Source organism: Belonocnema kinseyi, chromosome 3 (assembly GCF_010883055.1).
Source record: "Belonocnema kinseyi isolate 2016_QV_RU_SX_M_011 chromosome 3, B_treatae_v1, whole genome shotgun sequence".
NCBI lineage: Eukaryota > Metazoa > Arthropoda > Insecta > Hymenoptera > Cynipidae > Belonocnema > Belonocnema kinseyi.
In genome coordinates this window covers 117,088,364-117,103,708 of record NC_046659.1, presented here as the reverse complement: position 1 = coordinate 117,103,708, position 15,345 = coordinate 117,088,364, and the positions used below count along the sequence as shown (strand labels likewise).

Genomic DNA, 15,345 nt, shown 5'->3' with positions numbered 1-15,345 from the left:
TATTTCATTTACAAAAAAAGTTCTATGGTTCAAAAAAAAATTTTGTTCAATAGAAAAAAGAGGTTGGTAATGTAGGAATTCCACTGTGTCGCATGCCCTTAAGGAAATAAAAATTGCCGGACTATGAGAAAATATTCAAGGAATTTTCCAGGTTTTTCCAGATAATAAAAATTTAAGGACTTTTCTAGATTTTCAAGGATTTCCAGGACGCTAAACACCCTGATTTTTGTAGAAATGTTATCTGGTTGAAAATTCGACTTCTTTATTGAATTTTTTTTTCGATTGAGTATTAATTTTCTTAAATGAAAATGTAAATATTCCATGTTAAAACTGTATTATTTTGTTGAAAATTAGTCTTTTCAGAACAAAATTCATCTTCTTGGTTAAAAGTTTATACTTTTTGGTTGAAAATTCATCTTTTTTAAAAAATTAATCTTTAACATTGTTAAACATTAATTTTTTAAATTGAAAATTTAACTATTATTTGGAGAATTGAACCGATTGCTTGAAAATTAACTTTTCTCCTAAAATCAGAAGCTAAAATTAGATTCAAAGTTTAAATTTATTTATTTTAATTTAAAAAAAAAGTTACTTTTATACCATAAAATATGATCTTTCATTCAAAGACTAGAATTTTCAACAAAATCATTAAATTTTCAACGAAATAATTGAATTTTAAAACAAAAAACGCGAACTTGCAAAAAATAAAGATATTCAGTCATGAAAGAAGCAAAAGTTCACGTAAATTGTTGAACCTTCAATCCGAAAGACGAATTTTCTGTACAAACATTAAATTTTCAAATTTGAAATTTGAATTTTAAGCAAAAAATTAATTTTCAACAAAATAGTTAAATTTTCAATCAAAGAAATAAACCTTCATACAAAAAAATTCATCAAAGAAGTTTAACTTTCATCCATGCAGTTGAGTTTTCAAGGAAAAAAGATCAGTTTTTCGCAAAATAATTAAACTTTTAACCAAAAAGATGAAAGCGAAAAAGATTAATTTTCAAACAAGCAATTGCATTTTTATCGAAGAAAGATGGAATTTTTACTAAAACAGATTAATGTTTGAATTAAGAAGACAAGTTATCAACAATAATATTTGAATTTTCATCCGAAAAAGAGTTTAGTTTGACTGTTCAACATCTAAAAAATAATTTTTAAACAACAAGTAAATTTTCTACGAAGATCTTCAACCCAAAAAATACGAATTTTCAATGAAAATGTTTAATTTTCAACCAAATCGAACGAACCGGGAAAAATTTGCGGGAAAAAATATCTACAACTCTACTGTTTTTAATTTTTAAAAAACTAAATAATCTTAAGATATAATTATTTGTTTAAAAAATGTTTTCTTAACAAAAATCTCTAACGATTGCAGCTACAGAAAAATTTACTTTCAAAATTCGAAAGCAATAATTTTTTTCTGTGAATTTTAACATTTTTCATAAAAAATAATGTTTTTAATTTGAAATGACATCAGATATAATATTTTGGTTCTTAGAATCATAGAAAATCTTGTTTTTTTCAAATATCTAACTTTTGGCACGACAACTACCTTAATCCTGTAATATGAAAAATATTTTTGACAATTTTGCAAATCTTTTTTAATCTTTTTAAATATTTTCTTAAAATTACTTCTTTAAAATAAAAAGCAATTTCCAATTTTCCCAGGAATCTTAAGAAAATGTTTTTTATTTTTTTTTAAACCTTTCATAATTCTTAAAAAGCTTCTAAATTTTTTGTTCGAAACCGCCAAAAATCTATATTTTTAATTTATATTGAATCTTTGCAGACCTTCTAAATATCTCTTCAAGTTAGTCGAATTTTTTCTAGGAATTATAGACGTTCAATATTTATTGTACATCAAAATTAATGAATTTTACATGTAAATTAAATTTTCTCAAATAGAACAATTAAAATTGTAACGTTCAATGGTTACTTTTTTGTTATGTTTTAAATATTTAATTTAAAATTACCGATTTGACATGAACAATAAAATATTTCTAAATAATTAGCAATTGTTATTTTTCTTAATTAAAAAATTTCAAATTTTTGGCTAAAACAATATATTAAATTTGATAAAAGTATTATTTTGAAGTTATTTTAAAATTAAAAATAGTTTATAAAGTTTCAATCGGACGTTTTTATTTGTTTAACTACACTAAGAATTTCAAGGTTCGAATTGAAACAATTTAATTTTCAAGGCTAAAATATGGAAATTCTTGAATTTTGAACTGATTCCGAATCGTCTTGTAAAATCAATTATTATTTACTTGTTAATCCTTAACTTATAGTTCAATTTAAAAAATACTGAATTAAAACAGTGATTATTTTAGAAAATGTTAAAATCAAACTCAGAAAATGTTTTTCTACCAATTTTTAAAATTCCCGGTCAAAAAATACATTTACTGTCATTTTCCGGTCACATAAGATTCCCGTTTTTTTAAATTGAGAATTGATTTTCTTAAATGAAAATGTAAATATTCCATTTTTCTTTGAAAATGAATAGTTTATATTAAAAATTGACCTTTTGAGGTTAAAAATGTATGTATTTTGTTAAAAATTACTCTTTTTGGAAGAAAATTAATCCTCTTGGTTAAAAGTTTATACTTTTTGTTAAAAATTTATCTTTTTAGGGTATAAATTCAATTCCTTGCTTGCAATTTTAACTAGTTTTTTAAAAGTTTTTTTTCGGTTGAAGATTCATAATTTTAGATGTAAAGTCATTTTTATTTAGTTAAAAACTGATTATTTTAATTAAAAATTTAACTATTATCTTGAGAATTGAACCGATTGCTTGAAAATTAACTTTTTCGCCCACAATCAGAAATCAGAACCTAAAATTAAATTTAAGAAGATAATAGAACGCACGAACCACAACAATATTTCAAATTCAAATTCCAAATTTATTTATTTTATTTAAACAAAAAATGATTTTCATACGATAAAATATGACCTATTTCCAAAATACTAGAATTTTCAACAGAATCATTCAATTTTCAAGAAAATAATTGAATTTCAACCATAAAAAATAAATTTTCAACAAGAAAAATATAATTGTTAATATTTCAACTAAAAAAAATTAATTTTAAAACTGAAAACACGAATTTCAAACAAATAAAGATTTTTCAATCATGAAAGAAACAAAAGTTCACCAAAATAGTTGAACCTTCTATCCAAAAGACGAAATTTCGGTACAAAAATTAAATTTTCTACCAGGAAATTGGAGTATTAAGCAAAAAATTAATGATTGACAAAACAGTTTAATTTTCAACTAAAGAAATAAACCTTCATACAAAAAACAAAAAAATGAAGTTGAATTTTCAATTTAAAAAATCAGTTTTCAGCAAAATAATTAAACTCTCAACAAAAAAGATGAATTTTCAACTTAGCAAAGTGGCTCAACCAAAATTTTCAAGCCAAATAGCTGAATCCTCAAGCGAAGAAAATTAATTTTCAAATTAATCCAAATATGAGTTTTAAACAAGCAGTAAATTTTCTACAAAGATATTTGAATTTTCAAACTAAAATTACGTATTGTCAACAAAAAAGGATGACTTTTTAATAAAATTGTTAAATTTTCAACCAAATAGTTGCAATTTTATCCAAAAGTATGAGATTTTTACTAAAACAGATGAATTTTTAAATCAAATATACAATTTAAAAAAACAGTTGAATCTTCATTCAAAAAAATTTTTTAGTTGAATTTTCCACACCAAAATATGAATTTTAAACAATAACATGAATTTTCCAAATCAAAAAGAGAAAAAAAATTTGACTTTTCACCAAAAATAGATTTTTAATTTGACTTTTCAACAACCAAATATGAGTTTTAAACAAGAATTAAATTTTCTATGAAATAGTTGAATTTTCCACCAAAAAAGGATGGCTTTTTAACAAAATTGTTGATTTTTTAACCAAAAAGTTGCATTTGTTTCAAAGAAAAATTAAATCTCTACTAAAATGGATAAATTTTTAAATGAAAAAATTTTTTTTGAACAAAATAATTAATTTTCATCAAAAAAAAATTTTAGTTTGAATTTTCAATACATAATTTTGAGTTTTAAATAAGAAGTAAATTTTACACAAAGAAACTTGAATTTTCAACACAAAAATACGAATTTTCAACAAAAACAATTACATTTTCAACCAAAAAGAATGGATTTTTAACAAAATTGTTGATACTTTAACTGTCCAGTAGCATTTTTATCCAAGAAAGATACAATTTGTGCGCAAAAAACAAAGCTTAATAGTTGATATTTCAATCACAAAAAAATTAATTTTAAAAGCAAAAAGACGAATTGGCAATAACTTAAGATTTTAATTCCATAATAGAACAAAATTTCATCTAAATTGTTGAATTTTAAAGCCCAAAGAAGAATTTTCTGTTCGTAAATTGAATTATCAGCCAGGAAATATGAATTTTAAGCAAAAAAAAAATTATTTTCAACAAAATGGTTCGTTTTTTATGAAAATGCATCTTTTTAGTTAAAAAATCTTCTTCTTTGCTTAAATATTCAACTATTTTGTTTGAAAGATTTGGTACAATGACTTTCTTTGCAAATAATTTTTTTTTAAAGATTTATATTTTTAGTTAAAAATTTATATCTTTATTTAAAAGTTGAACTATTTTGTTAACAAACAATCTTTTTAAATCGTTTTATTTATTATTTTATTTATTTTATATTTATTTGATATTTTAAATTTAACTGTTTAATGGAAAAGCCTTTTTTAGTCTAAAATTAAGTTCATAACTGAAAATGTAACAGTTCCATTTTTTTGCTGAAAAGTCATATTTTTTGTTTGAAAATTCGATTTTTGCGGAGAAAATTCGTCTTCGGGCTTGAAGGTTCAACAATTTAGGTAAACTCTGATTTTTTTTTTGAGTGAAAAATCTTTTTTTGTCGAAAATTCGCCTGTTTTGTTTAAAAACTTCTTCTTTATGAATTTCATTTTTTATGATTGAAATATAAACAAGACACTTTTTTGCTGGGAATTTATCTTTTTAGGTTGACAATTTAACTATTCCTTCACTATTTTAATATTACTTTTTTCGCGCTCAAAGATTAACAAATTCAGGATAAATTCAGAAGATTTCAGAAAAATTCAAGTTACATTCAAAAGAATTCAAAGGAATTGAAAAAAAAAAATTTTAATACAAAAACATCCACTGATTTCCGTAAAACTAGAATTAATTTAGATGACTTTAAGATAAAAATGAAGTGAATGAAATTCATAAAAAACAAAAGTGAATTAAAAAAATCAAATTAATTTAAAAATATGAAAAAAAGTCATTGAGTCCAGTACATTTGAAATAAGTTTTGGAAAATTCGAGGGAAACTTTCAAAATTTCGACAAAATGCACTGAATTAAGTAGAATTGAGTGAATTTAGAAGGATTTAAATAAATTAAAAAAATAAAAAGAATTCCAAAGAATTCAGGGCGAATACCAAAAAAATTCAAATTTCTTCAAATCTTTGAATCCCTTCTAATTTCTAACACAAGAAGTGACTAATGACTACAAAAGAATTTAAAAACAGTAATCAAGTGAATTGGAACAATATTAGGAATTGAAAAAAAATGGATTGATTATCATAGACTCTGAGTGAATTTAGAGAAATTATAAAGAAATGAAAAGAATTAGATAGAATTCATGAAAAATCAAGCTGAATTTAAAAATCAGTCAAGTGACTTGAAAACAATTCACAAATTTGGAATAATTAACTGAATTGCTTCAATAAAGAAAATAACTTTGTTTGAAAAATTCAATTTTCCATTGAGAATTTTTATTCTCCTGGATAAATTCCAATTCCAGCGCAGAATTGATTAAAAATTGAAAATTTCATGTTTAAAAAAAGAATTTTAATTCTTTGAGAAAATTCTCCTTTTCAAGTAAGATTTGGAATTTTTTTTTAAATTCCCTGTTCCAATTCACAATTTTAATTTTTTTTTCGAAAATATCCCGTCTCAACTTAGAATTAGAATTCATTCTTTAAAAAAATTCCCTGTTCCAGCTCCGAGTTTATTTCAATTTTAAAATTACCTGTTCCAAGAAAAATTTCCTGTTCCAATTCAGAATTATGTTCCTTTTCGAAAATTTCCAGTACTAGCTTAGAATTTTGTTAAATTTGGAAATTCCCGCTTCCAACTTAGAATTATTATTATTCTGGATAAATTTCAGTTCCAACTATAAATTTTAAAAAAATTAGAAATTCTCTTTTGAAATTAAAAGTTAAATTATTTTCATTTTCCTGTTCCAATTCATAATTTTGTTCCTTTTCGAAAATTGCCAGCACTAGCTTGGAATTTTGTTAAATTTAAAAATTCCCGCTTCCAAGTCAAAATTATTATTATTCTCGATAAATTCCAGTTCCAACTATAAATTAAAAAAATAAATAAAAATTCTCTTTTCAAATTATAAGTTAAATTACTTTCATTTTAAATAGTTTTAAAATCTTTAAAATGCTTCGAAATGCCTTGGGCTCTTTTAAAATACCATAGAATATTTCAGTCTTTGAAATACTTCAAACTACTGAAAATAATCAAAAATAATTTTTTTTTAATTTCCTCAAATATTTCGAATCCTTTGATATCTTTTGAAAGCTCTTGGAACTTTAACTCACTTAAATCAATAAAAAATGTTTTGTAATCTTTTAAAAAAATCTAAACTCTTAAAAATTCTTTTAACTCATTTGGAAATTTTTAAAGCTCTTGAAAATACTAAAGAATTAAAAAAATATATTAAAATATTTTAACCTCTTTGATCATTTTATCAATGGATCCTCAGGATCATTTATATGAAAACTTTAAAAAATAAAAATTATAAATCTTTTAAAAAATTCCTTGTTTCAGCTTTGAATTTATTTTCATTTTAAAATTCCCTGTTCCAAGGAAAATTTCCTGTTCCAATTCAGAATTTTGTTCCTTTTCGAAAATTTGGAGTACTAGCTTGGAATTTTGTAAAAATTTGAAAATCCCCATTTCCAAGTCAGAAATATTATTATTTTGTATAAATTCCAGTTCCAACTATAAATTAAAAAAAAATTAAAAATTCTCTTTTGAAATTAAAAGTTAAATTATTTTCATTCTAAATAGTCTAGAAATCTTTAAAATGCTTCGAAATTTTATTTCAAAATCCTGAATCATTTATATGCTTTAAAAATTTTTTTTTTAATTCTGCTAAATTAAAGAAATTTTTCTTAAAATCTTTCACATTCATTCTAAAAAAAATTTTAAATCGTTATTAATCTTTTTAAATATTATCTTAAACTTAGTTTATTGAAATAAAAAATAAATTTCAATTTTCCTAGGAAATTTTTTTTTATTTTACTGAAGCCTGTCAAAATTCTTCGAAAGCTTCTAAATTTTTTTTATCGAAATCAGCCAAAATCTATATTTTGTTTTAAATTAGTAACCATTTCAAATTTGTTCAATATCTCTTCAACTCACTCGAATTTTTTCTAAAAATAATAGGTGTTAAATATTGCTATTTATGCATCGAAATTCAGCAATTTGATTTATAAATTAAATTTGGTTAAACAGAACAATTAAAATAATAACGTTCAAAGTTTGGTGTTTTTTTTTAATTTTTAAAATTTAATTCATAATTACTGATTTTAAATGAACAGTCAGATATTTTTAAATATTAAGTAACTGTTCTTTTTCTTAATTGAAAAATTTCAAATTGCATGATTAAAAAATTAAAAAATGTTTTTTTAGCAAAAAATTTCGACATTAAACGCTTCTAATTTTTAATTCTTCAAATTTTTAAAATTGTATTTTAAGAAAAAGATCTCAATTAAACTAATTATTTTTAAAAACGGTTAGAATCAAAGTTAAAAGGATACTTTTTTCTAAAAACTTGTAAAATTCCCGGTCATTTCCCGATCCAGCGACCAACCTGTAAAATCCTTTAAATCTTTCAAAATTCCTCAAAATATTTTAAATTTAAAGCTTTTGAAAAAAGGCTTTATAATTTCTAAAAAGTAACCTAAAATCTTAGAAATTTCGTCAAATGATTCAAATCTATTAAAAATTTATCAAATTATTTATAAATATACCCTGAAATATTTCAAAGAATTATAATAAAAATTATAATAATAAATTAAAATTTACCTTTGAAAACAGTGTCCCAGCAGGAACAGGAACAATACTGCTTATCAACATCTCGGGCGAAATCTTGCCAGAAATAGTAGAGAAAGGCAATATGCAGAGGTGGAATAAGTAATGGTGCCAGAAAGCCCACAATTTTTGAGCCGATGGTAGCAAAGTTTATGTACAGAATTCGTTTCAACATGATTTTCGCTAGATTTTCAAGTCTTGAGTCTTCATATTAATCCCTAATAATACTATCTTTCAATTGAAACTTTCCAATTACGTTGCCAGAAGCGAGTACTTTGTTTTTTGCCTCATACTTATTCTTGAACTCTATCTCATCAGCCATCGCGATTCCTTCCTACTTCCAAAATAGTGAATTGCTGGAATTATTTATAGAAGAGCCAAGAGAGATCAAGAACTTTTTTAGGCAAAATAATTTCTGGATTAACAATATTTGATTTCGTTTTATTTCTCATTTTTTCAACTTTCAGGCCTCGGACTCACTTTAAGAGATCAAAAATAGCGTATACAGTGTCAAATTTGTTCTTAAAGAGTGTCAAAATAGTGTCATTATATGTTTCAAGTATTAAAAATGAACTTCATCATTATTTATTTGACTTTTTTTATTTATTATTATTTTTATTTTTTATTTATTGTTTATTTATTTTAATTTCTTTTATTATATTAGTTAAATTTTTATTTAGTCTATAAATGATTAAAATTCCTATTTATTTATCCAATTATTGTTGCTTGAAAGTTCATTTTTCTTGGTTGATAAGTCTACTATCACATTTTTCGTTAAGAACTTATTTGATTTGTTTACGAATTTTATTATTTTATTAAAAATTGAATTATTTGGTGGAAAATTCAACAATTTTATTAAAAATTCATATTTTATATGATTGGAAATTCAACTGTTTTGTTGAAAAGTTGTCTTTTGGGCAGTTTCACTGAAATTTTGCTTCTTTTTTCACTACAGAATTCAGGGTGGACATTTTAATCAACGAAATAAAATCCCGGTTTTTCACCGGTTCGCAAACATTTTTCAAGGTCAATGAAATTTAAAAAAGTGGAACTCAAAGCTATACGATTTTCCACTTGAGGTAATAAAACTGAGCTGCAAATGAAAGCACTCAAAGTTTTAATTAAATTAATTTTAAAATGTTGTATTCAAATGCTCATTAATTTACGCGTATAAAATTAAAGGTACGAACATTTTTCAATGTGAAAAAAATATAAATCGACGTTATTTATTTTCGATGCTCTAAATTAAAAAATCAATCAGTGAACTTTAAAATGTTCAATATTATATAATTTTAAGGAATTTTAAGTTAGAAACATCAAATATTGAAAAATTGCAAAATTTTTAACTACAAACTTCTTAAATTAGAAATTAAATTATTTTCTTTTTAAATATTTTAAACATCCTTGCAAAGCCTCAACATTTTATTTCCAAATCTTGAGAAATCTAGAAGTTGTTTTAAGTTGCTGTTAAAATTATTTTGGAAATTTTTTGAGAACTTCTAAATGTTTGTCAAAATTAATTGAATTTTTTCTACAATTTTCAGAAAATCCAGCAATTCTTAAAAAATTTTTTTACAATTTTGATTTATATATAATAATTGAACAGTTTTTAAAACTCTTAAATATCTCTTAAAATTACTCAAATTTTTTCTACAAATGTTCATTTGTAAATTATACATCAAAATTTGAAAATTTTACTTACAAAAGAAGCATTTTTCAAATACAAAAATTAAAATTATAACCTTCAAAGTTTAAAGGCTCTTCGAAATTTCAACGATTGCAGGCTTTCTATGTCAAACAATTTAGTTAAATATTTTTTTAATAAAAATTCAAATATTGCTAAATATTCAAAAATTAATTTTTTTTTAATTAAAAATTTCAAATTGAATGGGTTAAAAATGGAAAATTTTAGACTAAAACAATATTTTAAATTTAATAAAATCCTTTAATTAAGAATATATTATTATGAAGTTATTTTTAAGTTCAAAATAGTTCATAAACTTTCAGTCACACGTTCACATTTGTTTAATGACTAAGATTTTCAAATTAAAACCGCTTAAGTTTTAACGTTAAAATCTGAAAATTCTTAAATATTGAACTGATTTAAAATCTTTTTGTCAAATCGTTCTTGTTCACTTTTTATCACTCTTTAAGAAAGCATTTAAAATTTCTTTAAATTAAAAATTCCCTGTTTCAATTTATAATTTTAATTTTTTCGAAAATACCTCGTCTTAACACAGAACAATAATTTTGTTGGAAAAAATCAAATTTCCATTTAGAATTGCTATTCTCCTGGATAAATTTCAGTTCCAACTCTGAATTGGTTAAAAATTGAAAATTCCTTCTTCAAATCCGGAATTTCAAAACTTTTCGAAAATTTTTCGTTTCTAAAATGAATTCGAATTTTTGTAAAATTCCCTGTTCCAATTTATAATGTTATTTTTTCTCTAATATATCCCGTTTCAAGTTAGAATTAGAATTCATTCTAATAAAAAATTCCCTATTTCAGCTTTGAATTTATTTAAATTTTAACATTCCCTGTTCCAAGAAGAATTATAAATCTTTCGGATAAATACCAGTTTCAATTCAAAATTGGTTAAAATTTGAAAATGCTCTGTTTCAACTCAGAATTATAATTCTTTGGAGAAATTTCCTGTTCCAATTCAGAATTTTGTTCCTTTTTGAAATTTTTCAGTCCTAGCTCGGAATTTGTTAAAATTTGAAATTCCCGGTTATTATTCTGAATTATGTTACGTTAAATTATTTTAATTTTAAAAAGTTGGAAAATCCTTAAAATTCATCGATAAAGCCGGGCTTTATCGGTACACGTAGACACTTCGCTTAAATTATTTGAAATCATTTCAAATTTTTAATTTTTTTAAACTTCTAAATATTTCTTCAACTTACTCGATTTTTTCTAAGAATAATAGGTGTTCAATTGTTATTTATACATCAAAATTTAATAAGTTGACTTACAAATTAAATCTTTTTAAATAGAACAATTAAAATTGCAATTTTCAAAGTTTAGTGTTTTTTTCCGTTTTGAGTATTTGATTTATAATTATTGATTATAAATTTACAACCAGATATTTCTAAATATTGTTTTGTACAATCAATTATTACTTATTTTTAAAATTTTAGAGTGCAATTCTAATTTTAAAATCATTCATTAATTCATATTCACAGTTGATCAACTAAAAATGTTTGTTATCAAAAATCTTCGATTTTAAACGTTTCTAATTTTAAAATTTTCAAGTTTCTAAAACTGCACTTTGAAATTCTTTCAATTCAAATCCGCATTCTAAACTGAATGATATAATTGAAAAAAATCACAATTTAACAAATTTAAAAATAAAGGTGGAAATCTAAGTTGGACGGATTTTTTTTCTAAAAATTTGTAAAACTCCTGGTCAAAAAATAAATTCACGGTCATTTTCCAATCTCTGAGCCTACCATTAAATTTTTCGTTAAGAGTTTATTTTAGTTGTTTACGAATTTTATTACTTTATTCAAAATTAAATCATATTGTGGAAAATTCAACAATTTGTTTGAAAATTCATATTTTATGTTTTTTTTTTTAAATTGAAAATTTAACTATTTTGTTGAACATTCATCTTTTTCGTTGAAATTAAACTATTTTGTAAAAAAATTAATAGTTTTGGCTTGAAAATTAAACAATTTCGTAGGAAATTTAAGTATTTGGTTGAAAATTAATGCATTTTTTTTTAAACTCGTATTTTTTTAAGGAAATACATTTTTTGTTTAAAAATGCAATTGTTTGATTAAAAATTAATCTGTTTTAAATGATGTTCAAATATTTTGTAGAGAATTTGTCTTTGATGGTTAAATATAACTATTTTTTATTAAAATCCTTTTGGTTGAAATATCAACTATTGCATTTTTCTTTGAAAATTCATCTTTTTAGATTAAAAATTAAACTCCTTGGTTAAAAGTTGAACTATATCTTAAAATTTCTTTTTTATTTGGTATATGACTTATAATTTTAGTTGAAAGTTCGTTTTTTGTTGTTAAAAATTATTTTTTAAACTGAAAATACGATGATGAAAAAAAGGTATCTTTTTAGCCTAAAAATTGAGGTATTTAATTGAATATTTTTAGACACGAAAAAATGTAGAATACAGATTAATGAAATAAAATTTTGTCTAACATCACATCTATTCTTACAAATATTTCGTTGAAAATGTATGTAATTTGTTAAAAATTTATGTAATTTGTTGAAAATTCGTATGTTTTGGTAGAAAATTCAGCTATTTAGTTAAACATTTACATATTGTGTTTAAAATTCATATTCTTTGCCAAATTTTCTTAGTCGCAAATTAAATTATTTGGTAAAAAATATATGTATTTAGTTTACAATTCTTATTTTTTGTGGAAAATAAATTCTTTTATTTAAAAATGCAATGTGTGGTTGAAAATTAATCTGTTTTAGTTGACGATACAAGTATTTTGTTGAAAACTCTTATTTTTTTAATGAAATAAATTTTTAGGTTAAAAATGCAATTGCTTTATTTAAAATTAATCTGTTTTAAATGAGGATTCAAATATTTTGTTAAAAATTTGCTTTTGTTGGTTAAATCCAACTGTTTTTTATTTTTAATTAAAATCTTTTTTGTTGAAATATCAACTATTACATTTTTCGTTGAAAAGTCATCTTTTTAGATTAAAAATTCAACTCTTTGGTTGAAAGTTGAATTACCTCCTTAAAAGTTCTTTTTTATTTGTTATAAGACTTATAATTTTAGTTGATAGTTCGTTTTTTTTTGTTTTAAGCAAAAAATTTTTTAACTGAAAATATAATAATTTTGTTGAACATTTAACTGTTGGCTAGAGAAATAACTTTTTTGTTAAAAACATTAACTTGTTGAAAAATAATTATTTTTGTTAAAAATACAATGGCTCTGGTAGAAAATTGAGCTACTTGGTTCAAAATTCAACTATTTTGTAGAAAATCTAACTATTTTGTTAAAAATATTTCTGATGAATAAAAATTGTACACTATGTTTGATAAAAAAGGTATCTTTTTAGCTTAAAAATTCAAGTATTTAATGAAATATTTTTAGAAACGAAAAAATGTAGAATACAGATTAATCAAATAAAATTTTGACTAACATCACATCTATTCTTAAAAATATTTCGTTGAAAATTTATGCAATTTGTTGAAAGTTCGTATTTTTTGTTATAAAATTTATTTCCTTTGGCAGAAGTTAATCTTTTTAGTCGCAAATTAAATTATTTAGTGAAAAATATATGTATTTAGTATAAAATTCGTATTTTTTGTGAAAAATAAATTATTTTATTTAAAAATGCAATGTATGGTTGAAAATTAATCTGTTTTAGTTGATAATTGAAGTACTTTGTTGAAAATTCGTATTTTTTTGTTATTTTCAACTGTTTATTATTTAAAATTAAAATCTTTTGTGACATAAATATAAATTATTTCATTTTTGTTGAAAATTATTATTTCCAGGTTGAAAATGCAACTGTTTTGTTGAGAATTCGTCCCTTTGAATTGAAAATTCAACTAATCTTGGTAGAAAGTTAAACCACTTTGTCAAAAAATAATGTTTTTGGTTAAAAATTCATCATTTTGGTTAAAAATTGATTTATTTTAAAATTTAATCTGTTTTAGTTGATGATTACAGTATTTTGATAAAAATTCGTTTTTACTGGTTAAATTCAACTGTTTTTTATTTTTAATTGAAATTTTTATTTGCTTATTATGTTTTTCATTGCATGATCAACGTTCTAGGTTGAAAATTCAATTTCTTGGTTAAAGGTTGAAATTTTTTTTTGGTTGAAGATTAATAATATTTTAGTTCAAAATTAGTTTTTTCTTTGGTTCAAAAAATTTTTTTAACTATAAAATAGACTATTATGTTTAACATTTCACAATTTAACATACAATTCAACTATTTGGCATGAAATTAAACTTCTATGTTGAAAATTAATCTTTTCGGTTGAAAATTTAACTATTTCGTTGAAAATTCGTCGTTTTTGGTTCAACTAACACGTCTTTTATTTAGAATGAAAATATTTCAAGTAATTTGTAGAAAATTCGTGTTTTTTGCCCACAGAAAGCAACTAACTGCTATAAAATTAAGCTGTTTTGTCAAAAATTTAATATTTTTAAAATTTAATATTTTTTGTTATTTTTGGATGACACCTAAATAAATTCAGAAAAAAATTAGTGGTTCAAAAATTCAGAAAAAAAAGCTTTAAATAATTTATGGACGACCCATAATAAAAAAATTGTGAAAAAATATCATGTATTTGGCGATTCCGAGGCCTTGCACATTTTAGAGGATATTACAAATTTCAAAAAATCTTGAAGGGTTTCTAGAGAACACTATGAAATAAATTTAATCTATTCGAATGGATTTTGAACGATTTATAGTTTTCTCTATAACGATTTTCTATCATAAATTTCCTATAATCTCGCGAAAAAATTATAGGAAAATTCTATATTTTTTCGCAAGTGATGACAATTTAGTTTGAATTAAAATATAATATAGAAATAAAGTATATTTTTAAGTAAATAAATTAAAGACAACAAATAATAAATAAAAGTCGTGCATAACTGGGATATTTTGCCGGAGTCATGCTGTATATTCCACACAGAAAATAGCGAAAATACCTTACCTGGAAAATTTTTGAGGTTAGGTCTTGTTACACTTTTATAAAGAAAACGAGAATTTGTTGAAGCCGATAAAGGGAAGAATTATTCGACTTTCAATTAGAGGGTAGTAGATTAATCTTAGAGAATAAGAAACACACCTTTGGATTGACATTTTATACCACTTTGAAGGAAATTTGAAGAGCCCGAAATATTTACAAATTCCACGTAAAGAAATGAGGTTTCAGTTTTACATTTTGGCACATTTTCTAGTATCCGACAAAAAAGTAGGCTGCCTTGGGCAGGATCTGAGTTATTTATATAATATATTTACATTTTCAGTAACCGGCTTTTTAAGAAGTGAGCACAGTCGGATAACACGCATGTCCGATATTTTGATTATGATTGTTAGTTCTTAGAAAAGCCACCAGAGAGCGCTGCATGTATCGTTGCTGATTTGAAATTTGCGAAACAGTTGAAACCTGTAAATACGTTATTAACATTAAAAAGAGACTGTAAAAATTGCGAATTGTTTCAGATTTCTGATCGAATTAGAGTCATTAGACATTGTTAAAATAATTCTCAAG

The 15,345-nt window shown here is 22.8% G+C and overlaps 1 protein-coding gene across 1 annotated transcript in view; it reads right to left on the bottom strand.

Annotated features, from left to right (window-relative positions):
- Window positions 1–15,109, bottom strand: part of LOC117169548 — a 29,414-nt gene extending 14,305 nt beyond the window's left edge. The window contains exons 1-2 of the mRNA XM_033355968.1: window positions 14,785–15,109; window positions 8,119–8,480 (exon numbers count right to left, since the gene is read on the bottom strand). Coding sequence (XP_033211859.1) covers window positions 8,119–8,299 — 181 coding nt within the window. The 5' untranslated portion in view covers window positions 8,300–8,480; window positions 14,785–15,109. The remainder of the gene's footprint in view (window positions 1–8,118; window positions 8,481–14,784) is intronic.
- Between the last annotated feature and the right edge of the window lie 236 nt (window positions 15,110–15,345).